The 17,623-nt window shown below is 40.9% G+C and overlaps 1 protein-coding gene across 1 annotated transcript in view; it reads left to right on the top strand.

The window, feature by feature from the left end:
• The window catches only part of LOC306932237 (prickle-like protein 2), a 45,778-nt gene that overhangs the window by 14,903 nt on the left and 13,252 nt on the right, over positions 1-17,623 (top strand). Inside the window, exons 3-5 of the mRNA XM_079513949.1 lie at positions 8,811-8,948; positions 10,891-11,097; positions 14,447-14,633. Coding sequence (XP_079370075.1) covers positions 8,811-8,948; positions 10,891-11,097; positions 14,447-14,633 — 532 coding nt within the window. The remainder of the gene's footprint in view (positions 1-8,810; positions 8,949-10,890; positions 11,098-14,446; positions 14,634-17,623) is intronic.

Here is a 17,623-nt window from a genome sequence, read left to right as displayed (position 1 = left end):
AAGGCGTTGCACTCGACCTTCATGACAAAAGAATTAAATACTTGGAATCTAAACTTGAAGACGCAATGGACGAGATTGATAGTTTAGAGAATCACTCAAGGCGCAACAACATTTTATTGTTTAATGTGCCAGAGAAAAGTGAAAACGCCAACATGATATCCTATTTAGCAACCCTGCTCTCTGATAAACTCGAAATACAGATTCAGGAGAGTGACTTCCAGGCAGCACACCGCGCTGGTGTAGAGAAGCAGACGGGCAAACCACGGAGGATCATCTTCAAAATGTTCAGGTTCCAAAAGAAGTTGGATATAATGAAAGCTGCGAACTCAACCGAAATTAAACTCGAAGACCAGCTCCTGAGGCTCAAACCCGACAAGTCGGCAAGGCTGAGACGACGCGAACAAGAATTTTGGCCTCTAAGACAACCACTCCACGAGAAGGGATTTAAAACCAAAATGCGACATCCAGGAATTCTACAGGTGTGGATCGACTCGGAAATGTTCACGTTCAGGGATCCAGACATAGCCAAGAGGGAAATGAAAGAGAAATTCCCCGACCTGAAAGTTGGCTGACAGTAGCCTAAAGCCGTAACACTGCGTGCAAAATACTATCTGGCACGTCCGAGCGTTACACCGAAATCAACCCCTGACCGCTCCCAAGGTGGTAAGCCCATCTCTTTTTTTTTTTCTCACCCCTCTTTTTTTCTCTCTCAATCTGACTGTCTGGTTAACAAACTATAAGCGAGTGGGCTTGCGCCACAATTCATCCATCTGAGACCTTATGGATACCCCCGCTGACCATATCCCCCATCACACATATATATACACACACACACACACACACCTCATTTACTACTTCATTCGCCTCACTTGGCACTTGACGTTGTGTGTTCCACTCATGGATTAAAATAAGGATGGGAACATGACCCTAAGAAAAACACTTGACGACTGGTTATATAGACAGCCACAAAACAGCCCGCTATTAGTCCTTTGTTTTGTTGTTTTACTTTTTACTTTTTTGTGCTTCTCATCTGGCCGCTGTCTCTCGTTGAAGCAGGCAGGCGGCGCGCGTTGCGCGAATGTATGGACCCTTTTATTCTAATTATAATTTCTTTGTTTCGTTCTCGCCCACACGCAATTCAAAAGGATTACAACAATTTAAAACTGAAGAGCTGTCTACCTATTTTCTACTCCTAAGGGTCTTATTATGTTTGTTTGTTTGTTTGGTTTGTTGGTTCATGATTAGTTAGTTTGGTTCTATTTTATACCACGTCGATCAATTTGACGACGATTGCGCTAAAGATCGAGCAGACTATTTGATTTACTATTATTATTTATTTGAATGATGCAAGCTTTTACTTTCTAGCTCAACTGTCTGCTTTCCTTTCCTTTAGTCTTCTTGCGCATATTAAGGCCTACGAGTCCAGCTATTCTCTCATGCTGTGCGTTCTGGCCAGGGAGTGAGTGTAACCAAATGGACCCTTTTGGTCCGTCTGGTTTTACATTTCATTTTACATACACCTGTGTGCAGAGTATATCGAAACATACATTGGTGTTACTCGATTTGTTCCTTTGTTTAACTATGATAATTAAAAGCATTGTCCAACACTTTAACCCCACATGAGATGAGTAAATGCTACTTATTATTACTCTTTAGTCATTATTTCTCTCGCTTGAGTATTTGGCTTGCTAATATTAAAATGTTTAAGAAATAATAACGAGAGCTCTGGTTTGTGAACGTGAACAAACTAGAGCTCTGAAATGTGAACTTGGAGGAACTTAATTTAAGCCATACTTGAAGGTGGCCCTGACGCCTGGTTTCATTATGTTCTATACTAGACCTACTTTTGGGTTTATAGGCTACTTTTAAGTTCTTCTTTAACTATTTTGTACTTACTTATTTTTGCTGTGAGACTAGATTCTCTCCTTTGGTGGCCACCCATTTTCTATTTATTTTATTTTAGCTACTATTATCACCTTTTCTTCTAACTACTATTATTGCCATTAAAAAAATAAAAAAAGGGAACAAAATTGATCTGCACGCATAGGCCTATTAAGCACACTAGCTGCCATATGGAGCGCTATAGGCACCTAGCCACGTGCTATAGATATTAAACTCAGGGTTTCCCCCCCCCCCTCCCGAGTATTGAGGCATAGCCCCTTAGAATGATTAGTGTTATTATGGTGTTACTTGACACCATTATTTACTGTATGTCTGCGTGTTTGTGTTGTGTAATTTGTTCAGTGTTTTTGTTTAGTTTATTGTTTGCTATTACTCACTACCCCAAAGTTGTCTTGTATTTAAATTTATTTAACTCCAAGTGGTATTCTGATGAAGATGAATGTAAATATTACAGCTGTGTGCATCCTCAGGTGGGCATTGACCCTTACACACCAGGTTTTACTAGAGGTAATTGTAATGACAGGCCCCATCTTTATAAAGCAGCTGCAAGATTTAAGCTAACTCTACTCCAAGTACTATGTCTAAATTAAATATAATATCTTGGAATGTAAGAGGCTTGGGTCACCCTATTAAGCGTAAAACAGTTCTAACACATCTTAAAAAACACAAAGCCTCTATAGCATTATTACAAGAAACCCATATGACTTCAATAGAGCACTTAAAACTCAAACAGGGCTGGGTTGGGCAAATGTTCTCCTCCTCTTTTAAATCTAATAGTAGAGGAGTCGCTATCCTTATTGACAAGCAGATTCCTTTCATATTTGAAAACCAAATACTTGATTCAGAGGGAAGATATATTCTAATTACTGGTTCCGTGTGTGGTCAACATATGACACTATTAAACGTATATGCACCTAATGAGGACTGTCCCGAGTTCATGGCTGAAATGATCACGCTGTTTACCTATCACTGTAAAGGTGTAGGCCTAATTGCAGGAGATCTTAATCTCCTAATGGATCCGATGGCTGATAAGGCTCCGCCTGCACTGGTGAGATCAAGATCCTCTGCAGCCCTTAATGGTCTGTGTGAGGAGGTTGGCCTCATTGATGTATGGAGGGAATTTAACCTCAACTCTAGAAATTATACTTTTTTTCCCAACCCACACAAATCCTATTCAAGATTAGATTACTTCTTGATCCCATGTGGCATGGCCCACTTGGTATCAAAATGTGATATAGGACAGATTGTCATCTCAGACCATGCCCCGATCTTTCTTGACATCACACTGACCCAACCCAAGCCTGTGTCTAAGAGCTGGAAGTTTAATACCTCTCTCCTAACTGATAGCGAGTTTGACTCATATTTTAAAAAAGTCATTTCCGATTTCTATAATGAGAACAAACATTCGGGGGTGACTGCAGCTATGTTATGGGACGCTGCAAAAGCTACTTTTCGCGGCTATATAATTTCATATGCTTCATTTAAAAAAAGGGAGTCCAAAAAGGCCAGAACCGAACTAGAGAACCAATTAAAACAGCTGGAAACAATTCATAGACATACTCCTTCAGATCCAAACTGGAAGGCGCTATCAGCAGTCAAAGCTAAGTTGGAGCTTGATTATGTCAATGACACCAAAAAACTACTATTATTTTCCAGACAAAATCACTATGAATTCAATAATAGAATTGGGAAATTGTTGTCATATCAGCTCAAAAAAGAACAGGCAGAACGCCAAATTAAAGCAATCAGGACACAGAACCAGGAAATTTCATACGACCCGGATGTGATCAATGACACATTTTTTACCTTTTTTAATAACCTATATCAAGCACATATCTCTCCAACTAGTGAAAGTATTGACTCCTTTTTACAAGCTGCTAACCTACCTAAAGTATCTGCTGATGATCGTATCCAGTTAAACGCCCCAGTTACAACTGAAGAGGCTTATGACACTATTAAAGCTATGTCTGTTGGGAAAAGTCCTGGCCTTGACGGATTCCCAGTTGAATTTTATTTACATTTCTGGTCCGAACTGCAACCACTTTTCATGCCCATGGTAAAAGATTTTGTCGACTGTAATATTATTCCTGGCTCCATGAAAGAGGCAGCTATTACCCTTATTAAAAAAAAAGATAAAGATATGCACGAATGTTCATCCTACAGGCCAATTTCACTTCTTAACACCGACTATAAAATTGTCGCCAAGCTTCTGGCTAAACGGTTGGATTCTGTTCTCCCATTATTGATAAAAAATGACCAGACAGGCTTTGTTAAAGGCCGTCATGGCGCAGACAACATACGCCGACTGGTAGATATAATTGACTATGCTGGTAAAAATGGAGACGAATCCGTAATTATATCGCTGGACGGAGAGAAGGCCTTCGATGTTGTAGACTGGAGCTTCCTCCTCTCCACCCTTGCGCACTTTGATCTCGGCCCTAAGTTCATTAATTGTATAAAAACATTATATACCTCACCAACCGCACAAGTTTTTACAAATGGCCTTCTCTCAAAAAAGATTAATCTAGCAAGAGGGACTAGGCAAGGGTGCCCTTTATCCGGAGCTCTGTACGCGCTTGTAGCCGAATCTTTCGCCCAAACAATTCGGTTAAATCCTAATATTAAAGGCATACATGCTGGCAACTTGGAACATAAGATATCTCTATATGCCGATGATACCTTGCTATTTATATCTAATTTAGACCAATCAATTCCTGATTTAATGTCCGTAATCAATTTGTATGGCTCTCTCTCTGGTTATAAAATTAACCTAACCAAATCTATTCTCTGTCCACTTACTCAGATAGATGATGAAAAACTTAACACCTTATCGCCCTTTAAACAGACAAAAGAAGGATTTACCTATCTTGGTGTTTTCATTTCTCCCATACTGGACAATCTATATACCTGTAATTACACACCTCTAGTACAAAAGCTGAAAGATGATATGGACTTATGGACCAACCTACCTTTAACACTTATAGGTCGAATTAATGTAGTAAAAATGAACCTGTTGCCAAGATTAAATTACCTATTTCAATCATTGCCCTGTCCAATTCCACCCTTATTCTTTACTAATTTAAACACTAATATCTCTAGATTTCTCTGGAACCATAAAAAAGTACGAATCTCTCTGGCCACATTGTGTAAACCTTATAACGAAGGCGGTCTAGCTCTCCCAAATTTTGAATTATATTATTGGTCTGCTCAAATTAAACGAATGACTGAATGGTTTCAGGAGTCTGATGATTCCCTGTGGAAAACAATAGAATCTCATCTCAGTCACCCAATTCCACTTAAATCCATCCCTTTTATAAATAAGAGTTTGTCAGGGCTCAACAAATCCTTCGTTGTTAACGGCATTTTATCAATGTGGCCAAAATGTAAGAAATATTGTAAAATTCCAAAGAGTACATCTGTCCTTTCACCTGTTTCTCAGAACCCGGACTTACCGGCAAGTCTAAGTGAGATTGGTCTACAAAGGTGGACTAACAAAGGTTTTAACAATTTGGGCTGTCTACTCAGTAGTACAAACATTAAGTCCTTTTCAGAGGTGAAGGAGGAATTTGGTCTGTCTTCCACAAACTCATTTCAGTACTTACAATTAAGACACTTTTTACAATCTTTGATTAGGAAAAACATGTTTAGGTCTCACATAGATGAGATAGAACAATGCATCATCAACACCCAATCTATGTCAAAATGTACTTCTAATATTTATAAAACTCTTAATGGTAGAGTGACATCATCCTTCCAGCCTCTGAAAAGGATATGGGAAAAAGATTTAAATGTTGTTATTGGTCAGGAAACATGGACAACAATATGCGCAAAAGTAAATCTATCTTCACTTACTCCTAGAATCCTGGAACATAATTACAAGTTCATTTTTAAAACATATTTAACCCCTGTTTGTCTAAACAAAATGTCCAGGGAGAACTCTCCCCTATGTAACAGATGTAAACTACATTTGGGTACCTACCCGCATATGTTCTGGTTTTGTCCAAAAATTAAACCTTTTTGGCAAATAATTCACGATCAAATGGAAAAAATTCTCAAGATAAAATTGAAGAAATCTCCTCTGTTATATCTCTTGGGGGCTGACCCAAATGTAAATATGAACTCTGCCCATAGGAAACTATTTGATCTATTTAGATTCTTAGCAAAGAAATGTATCTTAATTTTATGGAAGACAGATGAGCTACCTTCAGAACATATGTGGACGGCCCAAATAATGTCACTACTACCACTTGAGAGACTTAAATATGAAACACAAAATAAGCCAGATGTATTCGTAGAGGTATGGACCCCCTTTTTGGACTATATTGAAGAGCGCAGTTGATTCTATGTAGGTCGAAACCCACCATCACTTTGCACACATGCATTCCACTTCCACAACCCTGTACCACTTGGGAATTATTATTATATTTTCTGTTCCTTTTTCTTAAATTTTCTTTGTTTTTAATTGTTGTTCTTATATATATTATTGTATATTACTTTTGTTTAAGTAACTGTCTTGTATTGTCTTGTACTGTAAGTCTGTGTTGTCTTTGTGTCTATGTAAAAAAAGAAGAAAATCCTCAAAATAAATGATGATAAAAAATTTAAAAAAGCATTTTTTCCCTTGAGTGTCCTGAAACTGGGGGGAACTAGATCATATGGACTTCCTCTGGTTGAGTACCTGTGAGCATCCCTCACTCTGGGCAGGTAGCCCAGCAGGTACTTAGGAACAGAGGCATATAGGATCTTGAAGACCAGACACAATGAGAGCTGAGATACTCTCTCCTCCACTCTTAGCCATCCCAGGCTACTAAAGTGGGCAGAGGTAAGATGAGACCTGGGGTTCAATTTTAGTAGTAACCTCACAAGCTTGTTTTGGGAGGTCTGCAGCTTTGTTTTCAATAGCTTGGAGATACCTCTGTACCATGAAGTACAAGCATAGTCAAAGTGGCACTGGATGAGGGCACCGGCCAAGGTCCTCATAGCACTGCTGTTGACATAAGGGGATATCCTGCCCAAGAAACGAGTTCTCTGGTTGACCTTTGAGATCACTTTCATTGCCATTTTTTCACCCGTGAGTTTGTTATCTAGTATAAAACCCAAGTAAGTGGCCTCTTCCCTATTTGTGACCACACTGTCACCCACTCTAACTGTGAAGCCCGGGGACTTGTTGAGGTTATGACTTGAACCAATCAGAATAGACTCAGTTTTCCCAAGGTGCAGTGACAATTTGTTGTCGGAGAGCCAAAGACAGATGCTACCGAGCTCTGTGCTGAGTACTCTCTCGACCTGCGATTCCCGTTGCAGTCAGAACTGCAGCATCACTCCCAATCTTCCGCCGTAGTCTGAAAACCCACCTTTTCAGACTTCATCATGGCCCATAGCACTTACCCTACCCCCTTAGATAGCATTTCTGTAGACTTAGATATCATTTGATACAGACTTATAGCATGTTATGTAGACAGCACTATAATTGCATTGTATGTAGTCATAGCACATCATAGTACATATGTATAGCATAGTATAGTATATATGTATAGTTTCATTATATAGATATTCCACTGTTACGTTCTTAGCTTGATAAATGATAATAAATGCTTTTTTATGTGATGTATTCCCATGCTTTTTTGTTCTTGCTTAATGTAAATCGCTCTGGATTAAGAGCGTCTGCTAAATGCCTAAATTGTAAATTGTTGGTGAACTCTTGCAGTGTGTGACCTGGTCGGCGATCAATCGTTTAGTGTGAAAGCCACATAGATATAATGACAGCCGATTTGAAAAAAAGAGATGAACAACGATCTGATGACTCGCCGACAACTTTAAAACTCCTACAGTGTGTTACCACTTACCATTAGAAAGGTGATCTAAGAGTCTAATCTAGACTTCAAGGAAGCTCAATAATTAAAATATCATTCCAAAAGTACGGATGCATTAGCTACTACTAAATTGACTGTGTACCACATGTGTCACTCATGTTGGTCTTGCACTGTAGATACTAGATATAGTAACAATTATCACAATTATATTATTCTACATCATTCTTCTGACATTAAAAAAATGTCAAGATAAAAGACAAAACTTCCGCACTTAAAACACTACAGTGTGTGTGCTTCTACCCAATCTACCGCTTGAAACCCTAGTTAAAGGGGAATACAACTCGTTTTCAACATTGAACTGTCATTAATATACCTTAAGAGTTACAAAAAAGTTAAGCCTAGAACTGAAGGTCATGTGACCAGTGACATCACGTCAGACGTGATGTCACTGGTCACATGACCTCCAGTTCTAGTTCTACGAACAACTCTAAGTTATATTAATGACATAGTTAAATGTTGAAAACGAGAGGTATTCCCCTTTTAGTGCGCCTGCTCGGTGTTCAAGTGTTCTTCCATATTTGAGCACCAGAGTTGTTGTGAACGTGTCGGTCCACCTGCCATTTTCCGCCCTGAGGGACTCCATGGCTCCACCATATGGGCTTTAAGTGGTGATTATGTGATGCATTGCTTCGCCCTCACCGGGCCTTCTGCTTGCCAGCACCAGGCCTGTGGAACAGCCTTCCTATGCAACTCATCCAGTGCCACCAGTTGGATACCAGTTTTGCGTCCAAAGGCGCCATTGGCACTCTCGGCCACCAGGGGGAGGCGTCCAAAGGCGTCAGGTGGCACTGAGACCGTTTGAGCACTGACTGCAGACTCTGGACTCTTTTTAAAAAAACAGGCCTAAAAACATTTAATTTGAATTTCGGAAGACCTTTTCGTGTTAAATTGTTGTGTAATTGTACAATTGTTGTGTCAGATCTCCTGATCCAGATATCCTTTTGTACTCGACATTTTTAAACCCTGCTTTAAAGCTTCAATTCCCTGTGAATGAAAATGCAATGCAAATAAAATGTATTTATTATTATTATGTAGGTGTGTTACTGTAACGGCCTGGATGAGGAGGAGAAGAGGGAGCTGAAGATCTTCAGTAACCAAAGGAAGAAAGACAACCTGGGCCGTGGCAATGTGAGACCCTTCCCCCTCACAGCACAAGGAGCCTCCTGCCAACAGGTACACTTTGATTTACTTTCATTTCATTCAACTTACGTTCTACGTCCACAGTAGCCCCGGAGGCTTTTCGTTTCACAAAGAAAAAGAAAAGCCTGGCCAAACGAGCCACATTTCCTGGTCTAGCAGTGAGCTACAAGTGCAAACGGGCATCGCTCCAAATCTGGTGACATCAGTGTTCTCCGCTGTTTTCTATGGGGAGGGGAGGAGGCGGGCGGGGACGGGTGCTCAGGACGGTGAACCAATAGGAACCACCACCGTGATCCCAGTGGCACCCGCCCCTCTTGCCCATTTTGACCTGAGATCAGATTAAAAAAATGTCTTCTACATCCTGACAGTTTTCTGAAAAAGCTATGTTTCTATGTCAGTCTTCAGTCATTTTTCAAAAATAGCAGACCTACAAGCTCGTAGTGCGCCACTCGGTGGCGCGCTATGAGCTTGTAGATCTGCTATTTTTCAATAGCTAAAGCATAACATAATGCTAACACCAAAAAGGGTTCCCGCCCAGAATGGGCTAGACCAGAAATCATGCTGGCTGGGCCAGGCGACGTTCACAGGCATTAGGTGGCATTAGATGTCAGTCCATGTAAGAACAGTGAACAAGGATAAGACTGCTTTCAAGAATTAATGATCCACCCACAAAATGGAACAAACTTCAGGACGATTGGTCTCCATAGAGACATGCTTCTTGAGGCCACACTACATAGTGACTGCACCCGTTTCATGTAACACTAGATTTATTTCCATCTGTGATGTTGTAATGTGGTTCAAATGTTTGTTATTGTTGCGTTTTATATGCTGTGGTCAGGGCGTCCTTGAAAAAGAGAGCTTGCTCTCAAAGGGCTTCCCTGAGTAAATAAAACCTTTATTTAATGCAGAGGTTTTCAACCCTTTTCATATCAAAGTCCATTATTTATTCAGCATTTGAGCCACAGACCACCATGGGGCTAAAAGGAGCTCAACATTCAGGTTATTAAGAGATAAAAACACACAATAAATCACAAAACACAGGAGAAGAAATGTAATAAATAAAAACAATAAAACAGAAAATGTAATGCCACACGCATTATTACTGCAGAGACCAGATAAGAAAATAAATAAATGGAGCTGTTACACACCGTCTGTCGCGACGCATTGTGAATTTGGGAGCTTTTGGGGGTTAAAGTACTAACCACTGTTTCGGTGGTCACCTTATCACCTAAAACTGGAGTATGAATAGGCCTTTATGCAACTCATAAGGCCTCGTTTTACTCATATATAGGGTCTAAAGTTTAGACCCTATATATGAGTAAAACGGACTTGAGTTGCCCGTTCCTTGATGTGCTCTTTTTCAATCTACACGAAATCTCTTCACCAAAAATAGCAGATCTACAAGCTCACAACGCATCACAACGTTCCCCTCAGAATAGCGATAATGGGGTTAAAGTGGTTGAGTGTGTAGGCTAAGCGTAAAATTATTTTCAATGTCCAAAAGGAGATATTCTCTCAGGTTTTCCTCGTGGCATACTGCATCTAAGGGGGAATGATTTACATATTTACATACCGTTAATATGGCATAAGTAAGAATGTCCCAATTACAAATTTAAGTTGAAGATTAATTGTCACAAATAATTGCAATTAATTGTGTTTTCTTTCCAAGAAAATTACAAAATAGTTAGTTGATCACTTTGTGACTTGTTGTAGGCTTGTATATCTGCTATTTCTACAATTTTTTTAATCTATGGATATTTTTCAACATGGAAACGATGCAAAGATTATTTGCGATTAGACGATTATAGGCTATGTAATAATTGCGACAGGCCTAGACATAAGGTGCTAAAGTAACAATAATAATTCATGGGTGCCGTGGATGAAAAAGTAATTCATAGGGATGACCTATTAATAATGTTTGAGAGGTTGAACCACTGTTCTACCGTCCTCTCTGTCTCTGTGTCTCTCTGTCCAGTGTGGCGGTCAGATCAACGGTGGTGACGTGGTGGTGTTCGCGGCGCGGGCGGGTCACGGCGCGGTGTGCTGGCACCCGCACTGCTTCGTGTGCAGCGCGTGTGAGGAGCTGCTGGTGGACCTCATCTACTTCTACCAGGACGGGAAGGTCTACTGCGGACGACACAGCGCCGAGAGGCTGAAGCCTCGCTGCTGCGCCTGCGATGAGGTACACTAGAAAAGCAGTGGGGAACAATTCGGGGTTGACCAGCCATTTGGACTATACATCCTAGAATAAGCCTATACAGTGGCCTACGTGGAGGCACGCCTGTCAGGAACGATGCAAGTGGGGAATAGCTCCATGCACATCACATCTTTCTTCGTGCCTCAGCTTTTGTTCACTTCCTTCACTATGACCACAGCTCACGTACTTTCTGTGAATGGGCCATTATATTGGATAAGCGGCACAAACGTGATGCAGAGCTTCACCAGTCTGTGACGGTAACGGGTCAGGTTGGCCAATGCAGGAAAGCCGATGCATACATTACACTTCCCCTAAAACATGGAGATTTGGTCGTCCTCCGCAGGCCCGTGGTCTCCTCCGTATCATCAGATGTGGCTTTTAGAGCATTTTCTTAACTACTCCAGCCCTCTGTACTGTAAGGCAAGGGTTCCCAAACCTTTCAGGCCCAATCTCAAGGGATTGCCTGGTTGAGTCACCATTAGGAAAAGGTGAGAAAGCCTTTTAGCACGAAACTCTCCTTTAAGTACAGTACTTAAATAAATGTACATAGCCCACTGAACATGGGTAAAATATGGAAGCTGAAGAGAACGGAATATAGGGACAACCATGGGAAAGGAATAGATCAGTGGTTCTCAATCTTTTCTTTTCTTCGAATTAACACATAAATTAAGCCCTTAACGCATTGAGACCTGGAACGCATCCATGTCACGTTAGCGTTTAACCACATTAACCATTAACAGACATTATTAATTTCAAGCTTTTCCCCCCACACCACGCTCTCAGGTAGTGGTCCCTAGGTAGATTCTTTAGTCTGGGTGGTGGTCCCCGGTTCATGATCAGTTGAAAGCCCTGATGTAAATGTAATGCCTACTATTTAGTTTGACACAGTTCCAAAGAGACATATTGTGAAAATAGACGTTAGGATGTTAATTTTGTCATCTTTATTGTCACATGTAAAAAGGTGGGTGAAATTTGTTTTTGTGCATAGTTCCCATCGTGTTTAAAATCTGGAGATAAGAGGTTCCGGCCCTGACAGCAAGGATATCAGACGGTCTGTGCATGCTTCCCAAAAGGGAATGCATGAATGTAATTATAGTCTGACCAAGAAACGGGGATAAAAACATCCCCTACAGACATAAAAACAAGTGACCGGAGCAAATCCAGCCCAGCTTGGATAACTTAAAGGAGGATTATGAAAACACATTCCCAGAGCTCTTGTGTCTCAGAAGACGAAATAAAACGTCTGGGTTTCCGAGGCTACTAACAGAAGGCATGACTCACCATTTCTTATTTGATGTACAGTAAAGTACCATCATCAGCTCTTTACTATTAGAGTGGTTTTCAACCTTTTCTTCATATCAAGGTCCATTTATGTATTTGGCATTTGAGCCACGGACCACCATTTGAAGAAATGTAGCCGAATGTCTTGTTGTCATTGGATAAGATTGTGACCACAATTCCATGCTTTATTGATGTTTCTACCATAGGAGAGATAACAGGCAAACTAACTATTCAAAATAACAATTCTACTACATAAACATTCCCTTATTGTGTTAAGACTTCTTGTAAATTAAGTGATGCATATTTTTACTTTTGAGAGTGTAAAATGAAACCAATCCAGACCAATGCAGATTTTACACTCTCAAGAGTTAAAGATCTATAAGGGACCATTTGGTGATCATCATTTAGCATGGGGACCACCTGGAACCCCCTCAAGGACCACCGGTGGTCCCCGGACCACTGGTTGACAACGACCGCTCTGTTACACCAGCGGGTGTAATAATAGTGACACTCGAGACGAGTTCCGCAAAGCAGTCGCTGAAGTGCCAATTAATGACGCCAAAGCACACCCTGGAGACAGTGTGATATTGCGATTAGGCCTACACACCAGTTACCATCAGAATGAAACATTATCATTAAAATGCATTCATATCGTTGTGGGGCAATTCGCTCTCAAAATAGCACCCATTTTTCCTAGCGTCCCCCCTCCATTATGCTGGAAATTATAATGGGGTCTGTCTGACATCAATGGTGGAAACGGTACTCACCATTTTTACTAAGTAAAAGTATTGATACTGCAATATAGAAATACTCTGTTACAAGTAAAAGTCATGGATTCAAAATGTACTCTATGCAAGAATGTCCTGTTTCAATGTATAAAGTAAACATCTTTTGAAAATAGCCTATCTACAACCTCACAATGCATTGACGCATTGTGAGCTCAAAAAAAGCTTGACACAGACAATAGCTCACTCAGCCAGTCCCTGTGAGATGGCTGTGTGCCAATTATTAACAACACATTTAGCCAAATTACTTCTGTGAACTTCACACGCAAACTGCATCGCACAGCAGGGCTCTGAACAGTGGCGGATTAGTAGTCATATTGTGATTACCGGTAGTCAATTTTATATTGTGATTAGCCATATTTATATTGTGATTAACATATTTATGTTGCGATTAGTCATGTATATATATATAGTGATTAGTCAGATTTATATTGTGATTAGTCAAATTGTGATGGTGCCGTTTTCAAATAATTAATTTGAGAACGGCTAGATATGCCATCATGCATTGAGAGCCTATTTCTTCCACTCAGACGACTTAACTAAGAACTAAGAACTAAGAACTAAGAACTAAGAACTAAGCAATCTGTCTGTATGATGAGGATCTATCTTTCATCCCAGAATGCATCTGTGTCACACGTGTTGATCTTATTAGAAAACAGGCACAACACCAGAGGGAGCTCCACTGATCTCGTTCAACCCCGATTCGGCAAACATGGGGTTAAATAAATTTGTTCTACGGCTATGCCACAAATATGTGAAATGCCCTATATATCGAAAAGTGTGACTCCACCACCTTACACTCCTTCAAAACCACCATAAAAAAGCACCTGTCTGCAATGGGTCCTAGAAAAGTCATCTTAGGGCCGATTCATACTCCTATTTTAGAGCCGAATAAAAGTCGGTTCGGCTCTGTAGAGCCTACAATGTGACGTCATTCGAGGTTCGGGGGGGGGGGGGGGGGGGGGGTGGGTACCGTCCTAAAGTCGGCTCTTCGGTGCTACTGAAAATTTCTGACGAGCCGAAATCATTTCGGCACTACAGCGCCGAAACAGCGGTAAAATAGGAGTATGAATCGGCCCTAAGCTTAACGCCAGAAATGAACCCCCTACACGATTATTGCTACTAGGGGTGGGCGATATGGTGATAAATACCACAGAGACGATGTCTCCATGATATGCCTTTTCTGAGATATCGTATATATATATATATATATATATATATATATATATCGTGGTACAGTGAATTCATGCACATTCTATGATTTGCAGATCATCTTTTCCGACGAGTGCACCGAGGCAGAGGGCAGCCACTGGCACATGAAGCACTTCTGCTGCTTCGAGTGCGAAGTGCCACTCGGTGGCCAGCGCTACATCATGAAGGACGGCCGGCCGCACTGCTGCAACTGCTTCGAATCCCTCTACGCAGAGTACTGTGATGCATGCGGAGAACACATAGGTGCGTACTGTATACCACTGAACACGCAGATTACTGTGACACAGAGAACACATATGTACTAAGTGTATACCACTAAACACACAGGGTACTGCAACGCATGCAGAGAACACACATGTACTGAACACAGATTACTGCGACACATGTGGAGAACACATAGGTAGGGCTGTCACAATTATTACATAATCATCTAATCACAATTATTTGAGATAATCGCCATTATTGTCATAATCGTGTCCATGTTGAAAGATGTACACATACGTAAAAAGAAAGCAGAAATAGCAGATCTGCAAGCTTACGTGACGCATTGTAAGCTTGTAGATCAGCTATTTTACCCTTTTTTGTATAAAATGCCAGTAATTTCCATGTGCACTGCTTCATGTGCACTGCTTCATTACGAAGCCTAAAAGGCAAACAGAAATGTAATTTATATTCATAACGTTGCGTTGCAACGATTGAATCGTGAATGGCATTGCAACTTGCAATGCCAAAACACGAAGTTGCAATGCCAAAACACGATTCAATCGTTAATCGCCATTAATTGTGTGACAATCGCCCAGGGTCCGTTGGAACCAGTAAATCAGTGTGCCCAGCGATTTGCAGCTTCAGAACTAGCCGGGGAGCCAGTCACCCAAAATTTGAGAGGACCTGTGTTGTCATGCTGTACTTTTTATTTGTGTTTTTAAGTGGAGCAACAACTTTGGAATCATTGATTTAGATTCAGAGTTATTCGCGTTTTTAGATTCTTAATCCCATCCATTAAAATGGAGGGGGAACACTTTGGGTGACAGCCCAACCGGAAATTACATTGAATGTTGCCCAATAGACGCTCCTAGGCTTTTAAAGTGAAAGGTAGGGCGTTCCATAATGTAGGAATAACTACTGCAAAGGCGCGATCAGGCCTACACATAAGTATGTATAACTACTGTGACGCATGTGTAGAACACAGGTACGTCACGTGTAAGACTGAACACACAGAGTACTGCGTGTGGAGAATACAGGACGGTACTGTATACCACTAAACACACACAGTACTGCGACTAGAGGTGCACGATTATGAAATTATGACCGATATCCGATCTCCGATTATTTGTAGGGTCATATCTGCCGATACAGATTCTGAGCGATTCCGGTATTATACAGATTATGCTGCCTTCAGAAATCATGTGAAGTGAGGGGCGCTAATATATTAAAGTCTAGCTCATGTTGATTAGGTGATGTAATGGTGATGTAAAACAAACGGTGTCAAAACAAACTCTTTATTATTACTGGCATTTAATGTTTGTGTTCAAGGTGACAAGGTGACGTAAATTTCCCCTTCATTGTCAATGGCGTTATTAAAACAAACATTGAACTAAACACAAACATTAAACCTGTATAAAATACACACAAATTATTGAGTCGTCAATATCTGTGAAAATAATCTGGATTATTTTGAGAACGATCAGATACCGAAATGGCATTTTATGGCCGATATGGCCGATTTCAATATACTACTGAATATATCGTGCATCACTAACTGCGACGCATGTGGCGAACACTACTGTATACCACTAGATACACAGCACTGCGACGCAAATACTGTAGGTATGAGCATGTGTCTGCTCCCGTTTCCCTCTATACTGACTCTTTGCGGAAATAGCAAGTCTACAAGCTTACTGTGAGCTTGTAGATCGGCCTATTTCTGGTGAATGCCCCCCCCCCCCACCCCCACACCAGAATAGCAAGGCATAGTTGTGGTTCAAATGGTCTAAGTGCATAAATATTCTGTAACAGAGAGCTTGTCCTGATAAAGGTCTAACGATCAAAATGTCAAATAATAAAGAGCATCCTTTTTGCAAGTTTCAGCGGGACCTATTTTTCTTTGATTTGATATAGCCTACCTTTCGAGAGAGCTTAAAGGCCTTTTCTCCAGTCTACCTCTCTGTAGTATAAAACCAATACATCTTGCTCACAACACTGCCACTAAGATATACTCAGTAGTAGCAGTACATTTGATCGTATCACTGAAATTCCTTCACCGGCTTCACACTTCAAGGTCCTCCTGTCAGCCTATAAATCACTACACTGGCTATAGCTCCACTATACCTCTCTCTCAGACCTCATCATCCCTCACTACGCCTGTCGCAATCCTATATTAAAATTGCTTAATGTGTGGGTCGGTCAGTAGACCATACAGCGGCCGTTCACTTGTGGGCCCCCTGTCAGCACCGATGTCAGACACAACAGAAACTTGTTTTCTTTTCTTGTAATATTATCCGTATTGTTTTTTGAGTGGTGCAACCACTCCTATAGACAGCTACGTATGTGTGTGGCTGTGTCCCTGGGTCTGTCCCCGTGTCCCTGGCTGTGTCCTAGCACGAAAATAGCGTTATTAGCATGTGTTCACCACCAAGTGTCACGGTTGCACAGCCTAACACACAGACAGACACACACACACACACACAGGCCAGGGAGGAGGGCTTGTACAGTACAGTACAGTACAGTACAGTACAGTACAGTACAGTACAGTACAGTACAGTACAGTACAGTACAGTACAGTACAGTACCACTCACTTCAGACGGGTCTGATTTTTCTTTCTCTGTATGACATGTCTAATGTTTTATTCGTAATAGATCTTTCAACGTTGATGTAATTTTTATCCTATGAATCCTCCTTCACATTTTTATTGACTGTGTATCATTTTTAAATATTCTAGTAAGTGAAAAGAAACAAACTAACAAACAAACCGTCACTGAGGCCCCCGTCAAAAGCACATACTGTGCTTGGAGTCAAATGCACATAATAGCCCTCGACAAAAGCACATAGGCCTACACTACAGTATGTATTTGGAGTCAAATGCACATATAGCCCTCGTTGAATGCACATATACAATATGGAGTCAAATGCACATAATTGAGATAAACATGCAGTCATGCACCGATGTCAGACAGAACTACAGAAACCATGGATATGTATTTCAACGTGCTCCGACACAACCGAAGGGACCCAA

The sequence above is a fragment of the Electrona antarctica genome, assembly GCF_951216825.1.
Source record: "Electrona antarctica genome assembly, chromosome: 2".
NCBI lineage: Eukaryota > Metazoa > Chordata > Actinopteri > Myctophiformes > Myctophidae > Electrona > Electrona antarctica.
The sequence above is the reverse complement of the archived record's forward strand: the minus strand, read 5'-3'. Positions and strand labels throughout refer to the sequence as shown.